This window comes from Rousettus aegyptiacus, unplaced genomic scaffold, assembly GCF_014176215.1.
Source record: "Rousettus aegyptiacus isolate mRouAeg1 unplaced genomic scaffold, mRouAeg1.p scaffold_m13_p_2, whole genome shotgun sequence".
NCBI classification, from domain to species: Eukaryota; Metazoa; Chordata; class Mammalia; order Chiroptera; family Pteropodidae; genus Rousettus; species Rousettus aegyptiacus.
In genome coordinates, this window is record NW_023416295.1 from 161,053,512 (window position 1) to 161,077,187 (window position 23,676).

General features: G+C 33.4%; 1 protein-coding gene across 4 annotated transcripts in view; it reads left to right on the forward strand.

Annotated features, from left to right (window-relative positions):
* The window catches only part of SCYL2 (SCY1 like pseudokinase 2), a 55,275-nt gene extending 33,279 nt beyond the window's left edge, over positions 1 to 21,996 (forward strand). For 3 of the 4 annotated variants that reach the window (XM_036237338.1, XM_036237337.1, XM_036237339.1), the window contains exons 8-18: positions 29 to 154; positions 1,061 to 1,237; positions 2,881 to 3,003; positions 5,871 to 5,984; positions 8,665 to 8,797; positions 10,624 to 10,742; positions 14,925 to 15,025; positions 16,346 to 16,412; positions 16,538 to 16,633; positions 17,578 to 17,697; positions 18,715 to 21,996. In XM_036237338.1, coding sequence (XP_036093231.1) covers positions 29 to 154; positions 1,061 to 1,237; positions 2,881 to 3,003; positions 5,871 to 5,984; positions 8,665 to 8,797; positions 10,624 to 10,742; positions 14,925 to 15,025; positions 16,346 to 16,412; positions 16,538 to 16,633; positions 17,578 to 17,697; positions 18,715 to 19,359 — 1,821 coding nt within the window. In that variant the 3' untranslated portion in view covers positions 19,360 to 21,996. The remainder of the gene's footprint in view (positions 1 to 28; positions 155 to 1,060; positions 1,238 to 2,880; positions 3,004 to 5,870; positions 5,985 to 8,664; positions 8,798 to 10,623; positions 10,743 to 14,924; positions 15,026 to 16,345; positions 16,413 to 16,537; positions 16,634 to 17,577; positions 17,698 to 18,714) is intronic. The other variant, XM_036237340.1, reaches the window with a different exon arrangement.
* Positions 21,997 to 23,676: the final 1,680 nt, after the last annotated feature.

A 23,676-nucleotide genomic window follows, 5' to 3' on the forward strand; every position in this document is an offset into this window, starting at 1 on the left:
CAAAATAATTTTATTTTTCTGTTTTTAGATTCCGTTCTTTGATGATGTTGGTGCAGTAACACTGCAGTATTTTGACACTTTATTCCAAAGAGATAATCTTCAGAAATCACAGTTTTTCAAAGGACTTCCAAAGGTTCTCCCAAAACTGCCAAAGGTTGGTTGTTCATCAGTTTCTTATTATAGTCAGGATTTTAGAACTTAAAGTTTATTTCGACTTAGGATAACTCTTCGAAAAAAATAAACGTAGCTTTTGCATAAATGACTGTAAAAGACTGCAGATTGAAGCCAAAAATTTAGTGAACCTTTTTTTTTTTTTTTTGCATTGTCCAAAAATAATTAAATAGGATAAAAAAATTAGAAGGATACCACCTATGCGAAGGCAGCATTTGGACATTAAATGTCAGAAGAGAAGTCTGTAAGCTGTCATTGTGGTGATCACTATCTCACAATAAAGGGGATATTTCAGTGTTGATACTGGCCTCTTCACTTCCTCTAACTCTCCCTCTCTGGCTTATTATATAGTATATAGTACTATAGTCTAAAAATTGTTTGTGAATGCTAAAGAAGCCACTGGTTGGAAAACTAATAATTTCTGGTTGCAAAAATGTCAGACATTCATTGATTATGTACTGTTTGTATAGCCCTTTATTTACATACTATGGAGAATAAAGAGGAAACATAAAAAAATGTCCTTTCTCTCAAGGCCCTTATAGTAAGTGTAATATGCATGAAACAACGATTAACAATACAGGACAGTGTTTAAATTGTTATATGAATCATGAGTAATGAAGGAATTAAGAGGGAAAACATCACTGAAAACTGATTAGGGAAGGTTTCCTAAAGACAGAATGAATATATGTCCCCTTTTATCTGTGACATTCCCAAGTTACACCTTTTATCCTGGCATACTTAGCAATACCACCCCATTTTATTCTTAAAAGTGCCCTAGATTCAACCATAAATTATATGATCACCTTACCCAAAGGGATTGGGGATTTTAATGTTAATACTAAAGACCTGAAATAAAATTTCATTTAATGAAAACATTTTTGCTTTTCAGCGTGTCATTGTGCAGAGAATTTTGCCTTGTTTGACTTCAGAATTTGTAAACCCTGACATGGTACCTTTTGTTTTGCCCAATGTTCTACTGATTGCGGAAGAATGCACCAAAGAAGAATATGTCAAATTAATTCTACCTGAACTTGGCCCTGTCTTTAAACAGCAGGAGCCAATCCAGGTATGTATGTAGATATTTTTTCCTCTTTATCTGCTGTTATTCAGTTATGTTAGTCAATGATGACTATCATTGAAAACAAAGAGGAATAGATATGTGACTTTTAAAAAAGTTGAGGTAAGTATGAGAGACTTTTCATTTCCCTCAGTCAGCTATTTTGCATGTTTGAAGTGAATTGTTCCCAAAATTATACTTGAATTTTCCCAGTAAATGTCTGCAGCTCCATGAATTACCATCTCAGGAAACTGATTGTAATGAGATTTTGCATCTGTTATACTGTTCCCTTTGGCCTAATTGAAAGTTATAGGTTTGGGAAATATATTTCTTTTTCTCCTATACTTCTAATTATTTCTTTTTATTTGATTTTTGTTCATTTTGTTATTCAAGGTCTTTCATTTGTAGATGGTTTATGCTCGTATTTTCTCTTCATTGTATTGTTAATGAAAAGCTTCACCAGAAGAGGGAAAATGTTTATAGCACCCAGAAGTAATATGTGTATGTATTATGAGTGAAAAACATAATTAGTCTCTGATAATAGACTCTAGTACAGTGTTTATTTGCCAAATTCAAGGCAGTCTTGGATTTAAGAGCAGTAGGGCAATAGGGTTCAAATCTGTTCTTCTTTATCTCTTTACCAAAAGTATGACTTGAATGAGTCATTACTCTCTTAAAGCTTCCATTTTGCTCATTTCCAAAATGAAAGAAGTTGTTGGAGATTAAATGAAATTTTATGGCACACAGTAAATATTTTTACTTGTGTCTGCCATCACATGGCAATAGCTTATTAGTAAACTATCAACTGCCCGATTTAATGGCTTTATGACAGTCTGTTTGCAGTCCCTCCCTTGAAGTCAGTGGTGGTAAGGCAAGAGTTACCTTGGCTAAGGAAAGGGGAGGTGAGGGACTGTAAGCTTTGAATCAGAATTATGCAAACATAGTCAAGTGCCAGGGGGGAGGTAGTGGAGCCACACGTTCACTAAGCTGTGCATCAAAGCAGTCTCCTAAGAAACCTAGCACCTGAATTCTTACTTACTTCCGTTCTTTGTTTCTCCTTTTTCCCTTAGTAGTCTAGCTAAAAATTTCTTCTGAAAATTTTTAACTGAGCCTTGGCAAAACTAAGTATTTAGCATACAAAGAAAGGCCAGTTTGTTATTTATAATTTAGGTGTATGGTGGCAGCCAAATGAAAGAATGGTCAGGGAAAATTAAAAATGTTTCTAGAATTTTTCCTGGCAGTCCTCGTTTCTGTACCTTTTATTCTGCTCTTGAACTTCATAGAAATTTGAGAGATGGAGGTTAGTTCTTTGGGCCATCTGACTTTGCCAGCCTCAGGCTTTTATTTTTTACCCAGTAGCTTTTCAGATAGTTGGTACTTGTGGACGAGTGCTGTATTACTGGAGATATGTGAGAGTTAGGAAATTAATCTTTATTTAAATGTTTTAACTTAGTGCAGATGTTAAATAATTGTGCTTCTAGAAATACAAGAGACTTGATTTATATGTTTTTGTCTTCCATGCCCTCAGGCTAGCAACATGGTGAGTGTCAAAAATATATAACTTATTCTTTAGAAGATACTTTAAATTTTGGCATATATAAACTCTCGTAAGGATTCTGGACTTTAATACATTGTTCCTTTTTTCTACACAGATTTTGTTAATTTTCCTACAAAAGATGGATTTGCTACTAACCAAAACTCCTCCTGATGAGATAAAGAACAGTGTCCTGCCAATGGTTTACAGAGCACTGGAGGCTCCTTCCATTCAGATCCAGGTATAATATTTGATATTTTTCCCTTTAATGACAATTTTGATTCTTAAAGCAAAAGAAAGAGGTAAACTGCATTTGGGATTTGGGTCATAAACCTTTTATATAAAACTCAATAGTATATATAAATCCATTGACTCGCATTATACTCTGTTACTAAAATGTACCCAATCTTAACTACTTTAAAGAATTAATTGACAAATACCTGTATTAAGGAAGTGAAATGATACATTGTTTTTATCTATCAGAAATGTACTTATTCCAGAAAATTTGATTTATTATAGTTTGGATTATTATATACTTTCTTCCTAAATGAGTGATTAACAGGAATGAAATTGTCAAAGATATAGATGCCTTTTTCTTATGAAAACAGTAGGTTTCTCATATTCATAATTTTCTTTCATGCTTGGTAACTTAATCTTCTATTTAGAAGCATCATTGCTTCTGCATTGCAGTTAATTTGTATAGTAGGTAGAGAGAAAAGCAGGTAGTCATTAGTGTGTCCATTCCTAACATATTTACAGTCATGCCGTTATGTCACAAAGATGATGTTAAAACACCATGTACTTTGCCAAACATGTCGTTTTGTAGCTTTCCTATTAAAATTTTTATTCTAAGGGTCATCTGTCTGGGAAAAAATTTTAGATCACTATTAAAAGTATAATCGAGGGGGTTTTGTTTACTTTGGAAAATAAATGCTCATGTTAAGAACATGGTTTTGCATGTTAAGAGCATGCAAAAATGGTTTCATATTGAAGTATATAATTTCTTTGCTATTATGGAAATTCTGTGTTATAGTATAGATTATAGTAAAGAAAAACAATTTTAATTTTTAAAAGTTATTGACCAAAGTGTTATTTTTTTTAACGTGAACCTAATACCACATATAAGGTCACTTTTTTTTACTTAGTTCAGTCTTTGCTAAATTCTTTTGTTTATTCATAGTTGTGAAGTTGATCTTAAAATTTTATTCCTTGTAAGATCATGCCTTCTTAAAGGTAAGGATATGCTGCCTTTGCCCCATTGGCATGGGTTGATTGCGGAAGGTATACTTAATCCTACTTTTTAGCCCTTCCCAAAACCATCAGTTGTAGCTTCCTGAAACATTCCCACAGGCTGCGTGTAGCCAGCCTGGTTTTATATTCAGTGAGATTAGGGAGAGGGAAGTGATGTGAAAGGCTATTTGTCTTAGTACAGGGGTTGGTTTTGCCAATAAGTATCAGCCAGTATTTTATCGAAATTGTTAATATGTAATTCGCATTGACTCATGCAACTTTGCTGAGTTTTAGAAAACAGCACTTCCAATATTTATTCAATATAAGCATTTAGTCACCAGGCCAATGAACTGTTATCAACATTGTTTGGTAAGAGTGATAAAGCCTGTCTAAGCTGTGAGAGTCCTAAAGCAAGAGCATGAAACAAAAATCTTTTCCTCAAGCTTTCATTCACGTAGATGGCTTGAAAGTAACTTCTGAAATTCATTTTTGGAGTGATATTTTTAAAGAAGTTTAGGTATATTTAAAGAGGCTAGAGAGTTTAGGAAAACATTTAGAAAAGTAGACGATGGTTTACAGAAGTTAGGATGCTTATAGGCATTAATAGAAATATATCTGTGACCAGTTTATTATATTATGTACCTTTAAAATTAAACATAGAAGCTATATTCCTTCTTCCCTCCCCACCACCAAATTATAAAGGAAGATAAAGTCTGAGGCAGAAATTTCTGAGAATCTGTTAATTAGACTTCCGTGAGTTTTTTCTTTCAATCTCCTGTTCTTGGGTTCTTCATCCTATCTTCTAAGGAGACAGCTCTCTAATCTTTTTTGCTAAGTGATTTAATCACAATATAAGATTTGCCTCTTTGTAACCTACTGCTAAATTATACAGTATGGTCCTCTCTCCCTACCTCCTTCAATTAAAGACCGATCTTTCTTAAAGAGTACGGTATCCTCTAGTAATAGAAGCACAGTATCTCACTGACTGCTCACCCTTGTTCATTCTCTTCTCCTATCTATGGAAAATGGTCCCTTAAATGTAGCTTTTATTTCTTATCCTCAATGATGCCACCCACTTAATTATTATAGTTTTGAGTGGATAAAAACACATAACTCTCTTATATCTGCCTTTTAGAAATTGGGGAATAAGTTAAAGTAAACAAAATGTTTTTCAACATTTTGCTAACAGAGTCTTGGTAGTTAATTCATTTCTCTGCTGACTGCAAATGAATGTCTTTAAGCTTACCACATTGTCAATAACTCCTTCCCTGATACATATACTTTCATTTTCTTCAGTAATCCTTTCTCTTATGCTTTGCTACAAAAACTTGGATTATATAATAGTGTTTTATTGCATTTTCTCCCCAATATTATTAAATAGTCTTTTAAGGTATTTTTTTTAATGTTTGTTTTATATTCCATTATACGGATATATGTAACAGCTAAGAAATTCCATTATATTGATATATGTAACAGCTAAGAGGAATAGTTTTACATAACCTTGATCTTAATTATCCCTCATTATAAAAGAAGAACAATCTAGATGTTCCTGAGTTTCCTATTTTTAAAAATAAATGAAGAATTGTGTTATCAGGGAGAGAAATTAGGAATGAGACCAGGGAATTTTGGTACCATAGACTAGTTTTATGACCTAACGATTTTGAGTAAGTTCTTCTAAGCCTGTTTTCTCATCTGTAAAATTGAAAACTGATAAAAACTATTCTTCTAAATAGTTAAAAGGACCAGTCGATGTAACATACAAAGACATTTCTTTCAAACTATGTGACAAATTAGCTATGCAAATGCAAAATGTTTTTTAATGTATGAGAGGGTGAAAGAATCTTTCCCTAAGATTGATCTGATTTATTTTCTTAATAGGAACTCTGTTTAAACATCATTCCAACCTTTGCAAATCTTATAGACTACCCATCCATGAAAAATGCTTTGATTCCAAGAATTAAAAATGCATGTCTTCAAACATCTTCCCTTGCTGTAAGTAATTGCATATTAATTTTTGTTTTTCTTTCACTTCTCAATGGTTTAAATAGTTTTCTTAGTTTAATGATCCTTTATAGTTTGTTCATATATTTTGTCTCGACTATAGGTAACCTATATGTAGTACTATAAAAGTGAGCAATAGCTATAGTTCTCTCTGATATATAATTTTACAATAGTGCATCATGGACCTTATTCCCTGTCTCTTAACTTTGAGTACTTCAGTAAAAAAAAATTGAGTAATTTCTTTTCCTTAATCCTTTTCTGCTTTAATTCACAATTTATTTTGTTGGTAGTTTTAAAATAATCACGAGAGTTTAACTTGGTGCATAAGCCTAAGAACTTTTAAATGGCTTCCTTTTATAACAGGCCTTTATTTTTAGTCATCTGTCTATAAATTGATCCCTCACCCACTTTCAAAAAAAGTAAAGGGTACAATAAAGCAATATATTGATAAGAATATAAGTTGGGAGAAATAGTTGTACTCAGAAATCTAGGGTAAGGGTCATTGTCCCCTTTGAATACAGAATTTTAATTCTAAGTTACTTGGTAGTCAAGGAAGTAGAATAAATGACATTCCCATTATCTTGTATTGGAAGCAGTAAATGTTCCCAACCTTTTCTCTAACTAAATCATAAGATTTATATCATTGATATTTCTTTATAAAAATATTGTAATTTCTTTATAGTAACATTGAATACTCTTCTCAAATAGCAGCTTTAGGAAAAAAAGAGGAAGAAATATACTTCCTTCACCTAATCAGTTCTTATACTGATGTTTTGAGAGCAGGCGTATTATTACACTTGCATTTTGTAAAGACAGTTCTTGAGAGATCTCATCCATCTTTTTTTGGTGAAACGTGAATTTAAATAAAAATAAATACCAGTAACTTAATAGAATTATAGGCAAAAGCAATTTAAATGGCATGATTTTACCTTATAGCTATTCAGTCCATTTTAGTTCATGCTTTTTTGATAGAAAGTCTCTGAGTTGGAAAACGGCACCAAAGTAGGAAAAAATATCATCGTTTACTGAAATGAACATGAATGAAGTGAAGTTAAGAAAACTCAGTTCTTATTCTGACTCTGCTACTAATTATCCCTGTGCCCTTGGGCAAATCATTGTACCTTTCTGAGTCTCTCTTCATCAACGTTAAAAGGATTTGAAATGAAGTCGATTTCTCTGAAATTTTGTAATTTTATGATGAAGTTTTCAAGATAGGTGATGGTAATATACAGTTTAAAATTAAGTTTTCAAAATGCCCTTTAAAAATCACATAAACCATGTCATATTTTATGGTAGCATACATTTTGTCAAAGTAGATGTTCTAGTTCAGTTCCAAGTATGTATGCAGGGTGAGGGGGGAGGCATGGATACTTACATGATCTATATTAATGCCCAATGATGTTTATATCTTTTTAAGATGCCAGGTGAACCCTTAGAAACATGTTGTTTACAAGGAGTTATAATGAATATAATATTTGGAATAGTAATTCTGGAATGGATTTGCACTTTATATACCCTGTTCGTTACTCCTCCCTTCAGAGTGGCAAATGTGCATTCCTGAATTGCATTCAGAGGCATAGACCTCTAAGGTCTAAAAATTCTAACTAGGAAATTGCTGAAACATGAGTCGTGAGTTAGAATTGTAAATAAAATAAATATTAAATAAATTAATCGCAGAGTTAGGTAAAATGCTCTAAGAGCTCTTTCTTCATGACTTAACATGATATTTTATACATCATAAAAGAAAAATAAAATTAAACTAATATTTCCAGTTTATGTGTATTTATATACATATACACATATATAAAGAATGCAGCAATTCCTTTTATAAGACTAATTCTAAGAGCAAGTTACGCCTTTAGATATCTTTTTGAATTTATACTATCCCTCGTGTTTGAATTTCAGAAAATAATTGTATGTTATTTTTCAGAAAATTCTTCTCATATTTCTTGCAGAAAGAAATATAGTGCTTTTTAAACTAAATTGTTTTCTTCTTTTTTTAGTTTACTTTTTTTTTTTTTTTTGAAAATTAGAGTTTCATTGATTGTATGATCATGGCTCAAACAACTTCTAGCTAAAAAATAGGGTGGGAAATATTTATCAAAATAGTCAAATGAATATAGACAATTTTGATAAAAGAACTCTTAAATATCAGGTTTTAGTAACTGTATTAAAGATATATTTAGAAATAGAAAACTTTATGTAAGACAAATATAGACACTATTTACATACATGTTGCTAAAACATTTAGTTTAAGAATGAATTGAACCTGAGTTAGAGAAAAATACTTGAAGCCCAGTAAAATGGACTGCTTGGTGGGAGAATGTAGTCCTTTTTACAATTCAGATGTCCCCAAAGAAAGGTTCTTATTAACCACATATTGTAAAGCTTCTCAAGTCGTAATCACTTTATTAAAATATGATACAAAAGTGAAGTCATTCCATACCTTTAAGTAACTAGTATACTGATAAAGCTGTCATAAATTCTTTCTGAAACAAGTCAGGGGAATTAGTAAATATGTGAATTTCATATATTAATAAATGATGAGAGCTTTTAAACTTTTATTCTTGAGATTTTTAATGTATCTATATGAATGTTAAATTTATACTTAAGTATTTTGTTCTAGATTGCAAAGACTTAAATGACTAATTCAATTTACCTCTTTTAATAGGTTCGTGTTAATTCATTAGTGTGCTTAGGAAAGATTTTGGAATACTTGGATAAGTGGTTCGTACTTGATGATATCCTGCCCTTCTTACAACAAATTCCATCCAAGGAACCCGCAGTCCTCATGGGAATTTTAGGTAGCTTAAACCTTAATGTCATTTGATACTACTTTATCATTTTACAGTCATGGAAATCAATCTCTAAAACCATTGTATTCTCCTTTCATTCAGTACATTTCATTAATTACATTCAGTAATTAAAGAATGATGAGATAAATGCCTTGATATAATTTTTCTTTGTGTTAATTTTAGTAAAAGCAGTAAAACCTTGACATTTACAAAAGAATTAGACATTTGGCAATCCTAGCTTCATAAATATCATGATAGCGTGTAGTTATTCCTGCCAAATCAAAGGCAAACAAAGCTACTTAAAATTCTGATGCCAGTCTTAATAGTAATACCTAATGTTTATTTGGTACCCAGTTTGTAAAAGATGCTGTGCCAAGTATTTTCTCTGCATTATTTTGTCCCCACCAAATTCCAGTGTACAGGTACTATTCTGCATTATAATCAGCAAACTGAGGTTCAGAGAGGTGAAGTTAGTTACTCAGGATTACACGACTGGTAAGTGGTAGAGCTGGTTTTTAATTTAGATGCGTTTAAACCTTAACCAGTATGTTTCATTGCTATGTGATGGGCTGATGAAGCATATTAGCCTTATAGCACAGTCTGTTCTATCGGCATAATTACACATTACTCTGTCAAGAAACTGAAATTGTTTATAAATAGTTAAAGCTATGAAAGTCTAATCTGGAAATGCTGGGGGTCTGCTATACTAATAGAAACAGACATTGTTATAAGAATCACAAAAACATTAAAAAATTCACTTTTTACTAAATTTGAAGTTCTTTGTTAATTTTGAAGAAGAAGTATATTACTCAGCTATGAATTTTTAACACATGCTATAAAGCCCTCAGTAAATATTTGCAGAAATGGTCAGCAAGTAATTTGTGAACCTCTGGAGATATAAAACTTTTAGGATATGGTATGAAACTTTTGGGTTCAGCAGTTAGTTGTCTTGAGAAGCAGTTTGGCATAGTGGAAAGAGCCCTAGCGCAAGTCCTGGCTTCCAGTTCCTGGAGTGATTTGAATAGTTTTTTCACCTGTCAATTAGGGATAAAAATAATATCATTATAAATGGAGTCTTGTGAGAATTCATTGAGACAACTGAAGGGAAAGTAATGAGTGTGGTGCCCAGCAAATAATCATTTATTTAATAGGTTCTCAGTAGTTAGTTATTAAGTACACAAGTGAAGTAAACATTAACAGGAGAATAGTAAGAGGTGGCATGTTCTAAAGCTTGGGTTGTATACAAAGCATAACTCAAAAGAATTAGGAGAATGAGGAGCAAATGTGCTCAGTTGACCAAAGGAAGGCTTTGTGGATAGGTGTAACACGTAGGGTGTTGAAGGTCAGGTAAATAAATAGGTGAGACAATAGGGAAAGGTGTGGAGTTGAGTTCAGTTATTAAAGTTTAAACACATTGAGTCTAATTGCTTAAAGAGGTATTCAAAGGTGTAGGACCTATACTTACACACTTTGAAATAGATATCTCCAGTAGAGTGAAACGTCTGAAATGTGTACTCAAACGTTTTCACGGTAGAGGGCATTTTGTAACCTTACTGCTGCCCTCTAGGAGCTGTACCCAGTTCTGATTGGCTTTTAATGTTATACTATTATTAAATGTGCTTTAAACCCAAAATAATACAGGATAAAGATGTCATGGTGTCTAAACTGAAGATAAAGCTGAAATCATTCTGATCCATATGTAAGAGCATTTTTGTTCTAAGGATTGTTAAGGAAAAATCTGTAATTTTACTGATTATTAAGGGATTTCATATAGATAACTGTTTTCCTCATTTGTGGTGTTGAATTATAAAATGTGTCTTATTCTTTTCTGTCAGGCATTTACAAATGTACTTTTACTCATAAGAAGTTGGGAATTACCAAAGAGCAGCTGGCTGGGAAAGTATTGCCTCATCTGATTCCCCTGAGTATTGAAAATAATCTCAATCTCAATCAGGTAGGAGTAGTTTTGTGCTTTATTCAATTTATTGAGCCTACTGTTCTTTGGCATTAAATATATAAATATATTACACATAAATATTGTTAAAACAGTGAAAATATGTAAGTTAAATGAAGAAAGTTTTGTGGGTTCAAAGTAAGGAGTATGTGAGGTGGAAGGGTGGATTATTGAAGGCCGCATTGGTGGATAGTAATTGAGCAGAATGTTCAAAGATACTTGTAGGATCTGGGGCTACCTCACATTTGCAGCTGGCAAGTTCATGGATAAAGAAACATTAAGGTAATGTGTCTGGAGTGTAGTCGTTTATTGCTGCGTAACAAGTTAGCACAAACTTGAAGGTTTAAAACAGCATGCGTTTATTATCTCACAGTATCTGTGAGTCAGCCAAGTCAGGGTATGGATTCTATGCTCAGAATTTCTCATAGTTCTGCAGTGAAAGGCTCCGTTGGTAGATGGGTCTGCTTCTAAGCCCATTACATGGTTCTTGGCAGGATTCAGATCCCTTTGGCTATTGGGATGAGGGCCTCAGTTCCTAGTTCCCTGTTAGCTGGATGCCACTATCAGTTCCTTGCTTCATTGGCCTCTCCAACATGGCAACTTGTTTCATCAAAACCGGAAAGAGAGAATCTGTTAGAAAGATGGAAGGTTACAGTCTCTTAGAATATAATCAGAGAAATGCCATTTCATTACCTTGGCTGTTTTCTGTTGGTTCCAAGCATGTCACAGGTCATGCCCATGCCTAAGGATAGGGTGCACAAAGGTACAAGTAGCGGAATGAGGAGATAATTGGGAACCATTTTCGTCTGTCTTTCACCGGGAATCAATAATCTGATTTGACAGTGAGATACCTCTAATACAATAGAAGAATAAGTGAGAGAAAGATAAATTGAGACTAGACTAGGTAGATTTTAAATATCTGTATGATTTAGATATTTAAACTTTCAAAATGTGGGAAAGGTTTGAGCAAAGGAGTAATGTGTTCAAATATTATTACAGAATTATCTCTGCATAGTTCTATCCCTATAGTTATTTTCAGCTGTGTACTTCTGTGCCTGACTTTCCCAGAAGGCTTATTATAGCTTATTCTTCATTATATCCCCAGCACTTAGTTCAGTGTCAGAAACAAAAATATTGAGAAAATTTGAGATACAGAGTAATGACAAAGCATTTTGTTCACTATAGAACAGGTGTTTAATGAAGTATAATGGAAAAGATTGGGAAAGGTTACTGTTTAACCGAGTCAGAAATGAATAGGCAGGCAGGATTTGGAATTAAGGACTGAATGGGAATTACAGCATTGAAGGGAGCAGAAAGCTGGGAGTTAAACAAAAGTTTTTGGCATAGGAGAGAATGCTAAGTGCATGGAATCAGAGAAATTTATAAAATTAATCAGATCCCAGATTACATCGACAATGGTAGGGCGAGTCTCTGAAAGTTTGTGTTCCTGGATTTCAGTTTTGAGCTTGATAGTTTCTTAGTATATTGGATGGGAGAGTTGAGATTCTGACTGGCACAAAGGTACATAGTGAACATTAGGGAAGAATAGGATGACAATATGCATTTCTGCTCTTAGTTCTTATATTTATGATTTAGGGTGTCTTATTATAGTTCTAAATGCTTATTTCAGGATATATAATTCCATTTGAAATGTGGTATTAGTTTTCTTCAGCTTTATGGTTGATATTTTAGGGGCCGATTTTTGTCAACAGAAATACTTTGATTCATATCTGCTGGAATTTTAAATAGCATAGTCTAACTTATAATGAGTGGTCTGCTTTTCTGTGATTTCATAGACATGGTTCCTAATTTAGGACTGCTCTATTTTGTCAGTTCTGATTTAAACTTATATTATGCATTGTGTAAAAAAGATAAAGTAATTGAAAAAAAAACAGTTTTAGCATTTGATTAAAAAACAGCAAATTCCACATAGAAATTAAAATATAATCACAATTTGTGCTGGGGGAGAGTTCCAAAGACCACCCCCAGATTCTGAGCACTCACAGGCTGTGGCATACAGTTGTATTCATGTGTATGATTTCTTAGGGGGAAAGAGCATAAAGCAAAATCAGCAAAAGGAGAAGGCTCATAGGGCAAAGTTGGGAGGAACCAGCTCTAACTTCTCTAATCATGTCCAGGTAGAGTCACACAGAATGTGCTTAATTTTCTTGGTAATGAGTTGCGACAATATGTATGAAGTGTTGCCAATCAGAGAAACACATTAGAGACTCAGTGCCTGGAGTTTTTATTGGGGGCTGATCAAGTGCCTGTCCTGCACTCAAATTCTAGACTCCCAGAGGGAAAGCAGGTGTTCAGCATAAAGTATTCTTTGTACAGTTTAGGCCTTGTGAGCCCCTATCATTCATCAGTTAATGATGGGAACTCTCTGAGTTCTTGAGCACCAGCCAAAGGCCAACCTTGCAAGGAAGCCTTTCCAAGGATAGCAGTTCAGGCCTATGTTAACTTTTCTGCACCAACTACATGCAGCAGTATGGAGGAATCTCACTAACATAATGTTGAGCAAATGAAGCCAGACATTAGAAGAAGATATACTGAATTCTTCCATTTATACAAAGTACAAAGGCAATCAGAACTGTACTGCTAGAAGTCAGAACAGTGTTTACTCATAGGGCAAGGGAATGGGAAATGACTGGAAGAGAGCGGAAGAAAGTAGCGGTGCTGCCAGGGTTCTGTGTCTTCAGACAACTACTGCTTACATTCAGTTTGTGAATTTTTTTAGGTGTCAGTGACTTAGTATATTGTATTTCATTGAAAAGTTTTAAACTATATGCAATAGAATACTACTCAGCCATAAGAGATGAAATACTGCCATTTGTGACAACATGGCTGGACCTCGAGATAATCATGCTAAGTGAAATAAGCCAGACAGAAAAAATTGAAAATCACATGATATCACTTATATGTGGTATAAACCTAAAAGCAACAAATGAACAGGACAAACAAACAGAGACTCATGGACATGGATGGACTATAGACCGGTGGTTACCAGAGGGGAGAGGGGAGCAAGGAGGTAGGAGGTGATGGGGTAAAGGGGGTCAAATATGTGGCGACAGAAAGAAATCTAACTATGGGAGGTGAACACAGTGTAAATATATATATGCCGTACTGGTAAAGTGTACAGCTGAAACTTACTAGATTTTGTTAACCAATGTCACCATAAAAAATAATTAAAAAAAAAAGTTTTAAACTAATTAGCAGAGAGTCAGAAATGGTAAGGAACTATTCCTTTCATTACTCTCACGGTAAGGCAGCAGATAAACAGATGGTAGAGCCTGGTGAGAGACAGTGTAATGTAGTAGAAAAGAACAAAGCTTGGGGACAGACAGTATGAATTCTACTTGTGTCATGTAAATTATTCAGTATCAGTGAGTAAGTTACTGTCTCTCTTGCTGAGCCTGAGTTTCCTCATTTATAAAACAAATATTAATAAATCAACTTTGAAGAGTTGTGAGTATTAATAAAATAGTGTATGTGTAAACACCCAGCACAAAATTGTAGTTATAAAATTTGGGGAGAGGAAGCAAGCAGTTTCTAGATTTTTCCTATAATACATGGTATTATTCAAATAAATTGTTTATGAGAATCCTGAAGGACCATAAGAATGATTTAACCAAAATTTAACCAAAGCTTAAATTACATTAATACAGTGTTAGATATACTTTATTAACTTTAATTACTTGAAAGATTCTGTATATTTAATATTTCTACTAACTTTTTAGAAAACAAGTTTTGGCTAAATATTTGTATAACAATCTGAATAAATAGTAATTTTGTTTTCATCATTAAACACACTGTTTCCAGACATGCCCAAATTCAGATGTTCAGTTTTGGACTATTCTAGAAAAATCAATATGTGAAAACGGTTGGGGATGAATTTAGATAAAACCCCTGAATAATTGCTTTTAGACAACTCAGAATATAAAAATTGAGATACGTTTTCTGGAACATAAAAGGCTATTGACTATATTAACAGTGTACTAAGGTATTGTAAAAGTTTGTTGTAATACACCGAGTTTCAATATACCCTTCTTGTGACAACAATGCTATAAGTGGGTCATACTCTGGTAAAAATAGACTATTATGATTAATTCGCTAAATTATTAGATAACATTTGTTGCTAACTTGAAACGTTATAACCATATTAATTTCTTGTTATACCAGTTCAATTCTTTCATTTCCGTCATAAAAGAGATGCTTAATAGATTGGAATCTGAACATAAGACTAAACTGGAGCAACTTCATATAATGCAAGAACAGCAGAAGTAAGTAGGTCGCATAAGAATTGCACATGTCTAGGAGTGAGATTAAAGTTATCTCATGATTGATTTTCTGGAATATGGGCTAGAAAAATTGATGGATTTCAACTTGACTATATGTAAAACATTAAATTTTTTTTCTAGCATATTCAGTTGAGCTGAGTTAAAGTAGAACATTGTTGAAAATCTCATGACATTTCTGAGTACGAAAGTATAATATGATATAGTCTTAAAATTTTTTCTACACAAAGAGCATTCTATTTCTGAGAAAAAATCTTGTTCAACATTAGCTGCTGGCTTTGTAAACTCGGTGCCGATCACCAAGTATACCACTTATAAATATTTTTCACGTCTGCAAAACCTTGGTGTTTTCATTTCTCCCTTTCTCTTTCACTCCAGAAACATTTATAGAACATTCATTTCATATGCATTACCACAGCATCCACCTTTTCTTTGAAAAGGAGATTTTCTAAATTATTTGCAAAATACTCATTCAAAGGAAGAAGGGAAAGGTGGAAATTATTCACTGGAGAATGCCAGTTTATTAAAATCAAATCTTCACTATGTATTCTTTGCCCCAGAAAAAGCACATGGTTTTAGGTACTTGTTAAAGTCTAATTCTAAACCAAAAGGCATCTGAAAATCAGTAAAATTGATACCAGTCATGAGCAAGGTTCCCAAATTTGAGAAACTTTTCGGCTTCTGCCCCAGTGCAAAATGAAGGCTTATGTAAGTAAATACACATGATGTAGAATGATGCGAAATAGCCCTTCGTATGGTCTGAGTATTCTCTGATGTATATAATATTTGTGATGTTTGATGGATGGGCTATATTAGCATAGAAACCCTAAAAATAATTTTTAAAAATTTATAACACAATTTTAATATCTAGTATTTATAATTGAAGTATAAATGAACCTTCTTTTGAAATTCTGTCTGAAGTCCACCTTTTTTTCAAGGCATAGGTCTGAGCCACATCACAGTGATTATAGCATTTATTGTTAGAATCACAGATTCTGAACTTTTCTCCATATTTCATATCTTCTCTCTTAGTGAGCTGTAAGCTCTCTGATGGTAAGACTATGCTTGCCTTGTTTTATGACATCTGAGTAAATTTTCTAGCAAATTTCAAATGTTGAGTTGAAAAAAAAGACATATACAAATGTTAATTTTTTTAGGCAAGGAGACATTAATACTAGTAAATAGTGAAAAAGATTTATAAAGTTGCAATTTGTTTAGGTTCTAATAAATTCCACATGGATGAATTATTTAGTATTTTTAAAATATGCATTTCTTTTTATTTGTCATAATTCAACTCTCCTGAAGATCTTTGGATATAGGAAATCAGATGAATGCTTCTGAAGAGACAAAAGTTACAAATGTTGGGTCTCAGGTAAGAAGACATTTAGATTATTTGAGTTTTTGTAAGAAGTGCTTGACAGTGCTTCATTTTGATCTTTAAGCAGTAAAATTACAATTTTTTGATGTCATTCAAGCAGTTGACCGTTTCTGTTTCAGCAGATTGATAGAGTCTTTAACAGTGTCAGCGCAGACTTTCTGACTGGTAGTGAATCAGAAAATAGAGAGGATGGATTACAGAATAAACATAAAAGAGTAAGTTTCTTTACTGTTTTTTTTTTAGTACTTTTATTTAATTATAGGACTTCCTGTAAACCACAGATTTTTGTTGGGAAATGCTATTTAGTGTCTTAACAGGAAACATTTTTTAATTAGTTTTATGAAATTTAAAACTTATTAGTGGAACTTGACCTGACCTATGTTGAGAATAATAAACACTTAAGATTTTTATTTGCTTTATTAGTCAGCCTCCCACATGGTAACATTTTACATTGCCTGACTTTTTTTTCTTCTGCACTTTGCCAGTCACACTGCTTGATAAATTCCACTGTGTCTCTTCTGCTTCTGAGTTTGAATAATAAACTATAAAATTATACTTCCCAATTGAAATATTGGTTAGCATCCACTAAAAAAAAAAATACGTCAATTTTAAATTTCTACTGAGGGCAATTTTCTTCTATTCAACTAATTTAGAGTATATGTATGTGTAAAGGCGAGGAGTGTTTACAAAAGTATAAGAAAACGTACTATTGAGTTTATAGTTTAGCAAGACTGACAAAAGAAAAATGTTGAATTGGTGCAGACATTAACTGTGACAAAAGCTGTTCACTTCTTCCCTAACTTTTTGATGAGTTCCTAAAATATTTTTGGAGTGAGCTAGACTAGAGTTGTACAAGAATCTGCCAGTTTTATAAAATGAAATCACGTGATCATATTCTCATTGAAAAAAATGTAATTCTAGTGAATGGTTTTAAAATAATGTTTTCATGTTGGACATATTTTAATACAGATCCTTTGAATTTCTACCTAAAGTTAAATCTTACAAGAATTCGACCTATGGGAATCACCAACACTGGAGTAGTTTGCAAACTACTAAGTATTGTCAAACTTATCAAGACATACTTTACAAAAAAAAGAAATCTCCTGTTTTACACCTGGGGTTATAAAGTTGCCAGTTGATTTTTTTGTTTTGTTTCAAGGCATCCCTTACACTTGAAGAAAAACAAAAATTAGCAAAAGAACAGGAACAAGCACAGAAGTTGAAAAGCCAGCAGCCTCTCAAACCTCAAGTGCACACACCTGTTGCTCCAGTCAAACAGGTCAGAAATCTTTTTTCTGTTTTCTTCACAGGTCATTAATCTTCATAGAATTTAGCCTGCCTATTAGTGCTTGTATAAAGGTATATTTCAAATAGTACTTTAATATGCAGTTTTGAAGAAGTATGGGCATAGAGGATTTTCCAACAACTCCTCTATAGCCTGCCTAATGTGTAATGTTTCACGAGAGTGCTTGTTACCGATAAAGAGGAAAAGATGGACAGGAAGGTTTTTTTTAAAAAAAAAAAAAATACTAGGTCTCATGGTACTAATTCAACTCTGTTCACTTAGAAATGGTCAGGAATATAATATTCATGCATTTACGTATTTTTGAACAAAAAGTCATTTTCAAAATTTGGCTTTTCATTTGTAGTTGGATTTGTAACTCGATTTAGGAATACTTTTTATATATCCTATCAATATTTATTTCCTACTGTGTTCTAGGCACTGTTCTAGGTGCTGGTACTTTGGCAGTGATTAAGGTCCCTGCTTGTAGAGTTCTTACTGGTTTCCAAAATAATTTTCTCATGAGAACTTACTTTAAATTATTTTTCCTTATCTCTTAGTCACTAAAATTCTTTCCCTGAGAAAAATCTTTGTGCACCAAGAGGCAAAATCAAGAACATTTGGTAGTTATTATGTAAGAATAAACAAATTTTCACAAGATTTTGATAAAGTTCAAAATATAAAAATAATGGAGTATCTTTTTTTGTAGTACACATTTACTAATGAGAAGAATGCAGTTCTGTTTAGGGGGAGGTGGAGGAGACAACATTCCATTTGATTGGAGTTCAGAATTAGTGTTCCTTATCAAATTGATTACAAGTTGTTCATCTGTAAAAACATAGAAAAATATGTATTGGCAGGCTAGATTTGGCCTGTGTGCTGTGGTGTGCCAAGTTGGAATAGATTATTTGGCTTAATTTTAACTTTTTTATATACTATACTCTATCATATGCTTACTAACTAGAAAATCACTTGGAATTTTTGGAGATAAAGTAATTCCCTCATGTTTTTCAGACCAAGGACTTGACAGACACACTGATGGATAATATGTCATCCTTGACCAGCCTTTCTGTTAGTACCCCTAAACTTTCTGCTTCGAGTACCTTCACTTCTGTTCCTTCCATGGGCCTTGGCATGATGTTTTCTACACCCATTGATAATACAAAGAGAAATTTGACAAATGGCCTAAATGCCAACATGGGCTTTCAGACTTCAGGATTCAACATGCCGGTTAATACAAACCAGAACTTCTTCAGTGGTCCAAGCACACCTGGAGTGACCACAATGACACTGGGAACACCTTCCACTTTGCCAAACTTCAATGCTGTGAGTGTTCCTCCCGTTGGTACAAAGCAGACTCAACAAAGACCCACTGATATGTCTGCTCTGAATAATCTTTTTGGCCCTCAGAAACCCAAAGTTAGCATGAACCAGTTATCACAACAGAAACCAAACCAGTGGCTTAATCAGTTTGTACCTCCTCAAGGGTCTCCAGGTATGGGCAGTTCAGTAATGGGAGCACAGATGAACATGATAGGACAATCTGCCTTTGGTATGCAGGCTAATCCTTTCTTTAACCCGCAGAACTTTGCACAGCCACCGACTACTATGACCAATAGCAGTTCAGCTAGCAATGATTTAAAAGATCTTTTTGGGTGAGGCCTCTTGCCCCTGTTTTTGAAGGATTACTTCAATTTTAATCATGGGTGAGGTGATTTACATCTTTATTTAGTTGGCTTGGAGGAACTACTTCTGTGGGAAAGTGAATGGATCTAAGACAGAAAACAGCTGCTTCAGCATAGTAGTTGTATGGACTTCTACCCGTTGAGTTTTTTAAAGCATTGAGGATTTTTTTCCTCTTACCAACCTCTCTTCAGGTTTTTAAAAGACCCAACCCTTACCAGTCTCAAACAGAAAAAAGATACTTAAGTATCTTGAAGAGCAGAATTTTTTAATCAAATGTTTATTTTGCCTTGTAAATCTTGGTGTTATTTAAAAAATCGAGTTGGTCATTGCAAGTTTATCTATTAAATACTACATGGTACACAGTCTGCCTTCATAGTTATTAGTCTTCATGTAATATGTGAAAAATCCTGATGCTGTATTGATTTGTTTGCATTTAGTATGACTGAGAAAATGATAAGCATAACAAGGATCAGGTGACTTGCTTTTTCCAATCTTATTTACTTCTCGGATCAACTAATGTTTAGTACTGAGCAGATACTGCAGATGTTTAGACTAAGCAAATACTGCAAAATTTAATCTAATGTTGATTTCATTGGTTCAAACTAAAGGCATTATTTATCATCTTAAATGCAAACTAATCATTGTAAATCATATTTTAGCATGATCTGCCTCAAATAGTAATGCATTTTTCTGTATTTACTTGGGTATATTTAGAATCACTTTTTCCCTACAGTATCACAGACAGAAGAGGTATGTACTGATTTGTACAGAAATTTGACAAAGGCCTCTGATGTGATTTACCTGACTACTGCCTTCATATTTCATTTTGAATTCAAAATTCTGAGGTTGCAGCATATATGAATTGCATTTTCAAAAGGAGATTTGTAAGAATTAAATTATATTTAATGAGTAAACTTTTGAGATTTCTGCTGTATTGTTTCAAATGTAATAAACTTTACTTCTATAAAAATGAGCAGTTGTATCTTCTGGCTACTAAGACATTCATTTTGAGTTTACCATGGTAAAGTCTCACCTTTATCAGTTACTGCAACTGAAATTTACTTCTTTTCTAAGAATTTAGAAACCTTTTGTTCGAAAATTATAATTAGCTGTTTTTTAGGAAGGAAAGGATAAATTCTAACTGGAAACATGCTTTACTTTTCAAAGTCTTTCTCTGATATTTTTCTTCGATTTGCTGATTATTCATTCAATCATGGATGGAGCCTTATGCTATAAATGTCATTTGTATTTTGTTAAATTATATTCCACCATTATATAACTTTAAAATGGTCATTCAGAGAACTGTATGTGTATTATAGTTGCTGCCATAGCGTTTGTGGTTTTGAAATATCTGAAACTAGCAATTATTTAAAATAAATCATTTGCAGTTTAGTGTGCTGAAGCTCAGTTTTTTCATTGAAAGATATATATATACACAAACCAAGTATATCATTGACTATACAATACTTGATTCTAAAATGTAATTTGGTGATAATATTGCTGGCAGCACTCAATTAGAGGATACTTTAACAAATAAAAAGTCAGCTGTACATCTGGTTTCTTTATGAGCTGTACTTTGTTACATGGTTTTAGAAAAAGGACTTAATGGAATTCTGAAGAAACTTATTCAAGAAATGCAAAGCACTTGGAAGATCAAGCGTTTTTGTCAAGTACCTTCACACCTTGATCAGATTATGTGTTGTTTGTAACACAATATTTCTCTTGAGAAAAGTTTACATATGGAATAAAATTGCTTAGTGTTAAAGAATTTTTCTTTGTAATAATTCAGTAGTCACTGTTTGTTAGGAAATTGTTTTTTATTTTGTAAAATAACTTGATGTCACTGTGTTGAATTTCTAATTGGACAGAAAACCTAATATAACAACATATAATTTGAACTTCTAAATATTAAAATAGGTTATTTGAAAAAAATATAACATGTAATTCTTAGGTAATTTTCACATCTTGAAATTTGCTCAATTATTGAGGGTATGGTGCTACATTTTTAGAAATTTTTTTCCTACACTTTTTTTCTACTTTCTCGAAGGTATTTTATTTAAATCATTTCCATCAGTTGAACTGTTACCATTGCCTTTTTCTGTTGAAAAATTGTCTCTGAAAAATAGTTCTATTTTAAGGCTTGTATTTCTATGTGAACTAAATTTTTAAAGTATTAGATCACCTGAAAATTATTTCAGATATTGACAGCATTTAAGTTCTTTGTACTTAAGAGTAGAAAATTGGTAGGTTAAAAAGCACCCGTAGGCAAAAATTACCAGAAAGATTCCCTTTTATTTGAATTGGTTCTTCTTCTAATGCTAAAGTGTTTGGTATATGTAGAGGATGTATAAAAGGAAATGGAAATAGATTGTGTAATTGGTTGGGTTTGACTTGTTTGCTTTTGTTTTTATTTTACAATGGTTTTAACTCTTCTTTTTACCTGAATAAGTTAAGAAAGTAGATTTTTGTTATTTTGGTTTCTTTTAAACCTGTGAAATACCTCACATTTTACATATTAAAGGAAAAGGTATGTGCGAAAGTACCTGATAGCAAGCACAGAGTATGCACCAAATAAATTTTAGCTTTGATAAATAAAACTTTCCATATCTAGTTGTGATTTCATGCTTCTTGATTTACTGGTCTTGAAATAATTTTAGAGTAAATGAATCTATAAGAATTCAAACTGCCATGTAGGAATTTAAAAGATTATTTACAACAGTGGCTTTCAAACCGTAATTGGGACACTCAGTAAGAAATATATCTTATAATGCAAACCCGTATAAAACACATACCTGAGACAAAAGTTTTCAGAAAATGTCTTTAGTAAATATAATATATTCTGATATTTTTATTTTATTTTTTATTTTTTACGCCTACAACACCTGGTCGTCCTAGGTGGTCTTTCATCCAAGTACTAACCAGGCCTGACTCTACTTAGCTTCTGAGATCAGACGGGATCAGGCTGTTCAGGGTAACATGACTGTAGACTATTCTGATATTTTAGATTCTACTTGTTTTTTTTTCGGGTTTTTTTATAAATACCTGCTTACAATCATTAAAAGGATTTCATGTTGTAGTTTGAATGAAACTGAAATAATTCAGTCCTGTTTTTCTCCAAGCAGTTGTAGAAATAGAAGCCCAAAGACTTACATGGCCTTAAATGGGTTACCAAGGAGGTCAGAGCCAGGAATAGAAGCTAGATTGTTTTCTAATCCGCAATCCATTGCTTTCTACCATGTTGCATCCTTTTTATCCTTTACTGTATGAATTCCTCTGGAGTTGCTTTTGTTGAGACCGTTTTATGTGGCAAGAATGTGTTTGGAACTTATTGGGTACCATAAATATATCTATATTGGAAACAATGTTGAAGAGAGGAGGGAGATAACAGAACAAATGTTTATAGTCAAAATCAGCTTGTGTACCTAGTCCAAGATCCAGTATTTTATATTTAGCACATCTCAATTCAGGCTAGTCACATTTGAAGTACTCAGTAGCCACATGTGACTAGGAACTGTATTAGATGGTGTGGGCGCTTGTGGAAGCTAAGTAGCCAAAAGAGTACACCATGACAGCTACGAACCTACTATCTCCCAGCTCCAAATCCACCCTTCTCTGCCCTGCTTTGTGTTACTGGAGTGGGGCCCCGTAAACTCGTCTCTTTCACCAGCACAGCAGGATGTTAGGCTTCATAGAGGGCCCAGAAATGGCAAAGCACTTAGCAGCGAGAAGACACTTCGCTTCTGGGCTCTGGTTCTCTGTTTTATTCATTAGGAGCCCAGCATCCCCCGCAGAGGATCCCAGCAGGGCCACAAGTCACTCTGTCATCCCTACTGCCACTTTGGAGCGGCTCCAGTGGGCTGCTTCTATTGCAGCTCGGCCATCTCCTCCAGCGGCTGTCCCCCACTGTGTGGCCTGAGCACTCTGACAAGTGTCTTCACCACTGGCAGGCCGAATGCGCCTGTGAGCACCTCGTCCTTTCCAGAGAAGTCTGGCGCTCAGCTGCTCAGCCTTGGAGGCTGGGGTGAGGAGGAGAGCCTCTCTCAGACTGTAGTTTCTTCATTTTTTCACTTTCTCCCAGATTAGAGAGAGTAGCTGCTTTTTTTCTTTTTCTTTTCTTTTTCTTTTCTTTTTTTTACAACTGCTTCTTCTGGGCTCCTTAGAGCCCTTTTTTATCCCTTTAAATAGTTAACCATATCCTACTAGTAAACAATTATTTTGTTAAATAGTTAACTATATCCTACTAGTAAACAATTATTTTGTTAAATAGTTAACCATATCCTACTAGTAAAT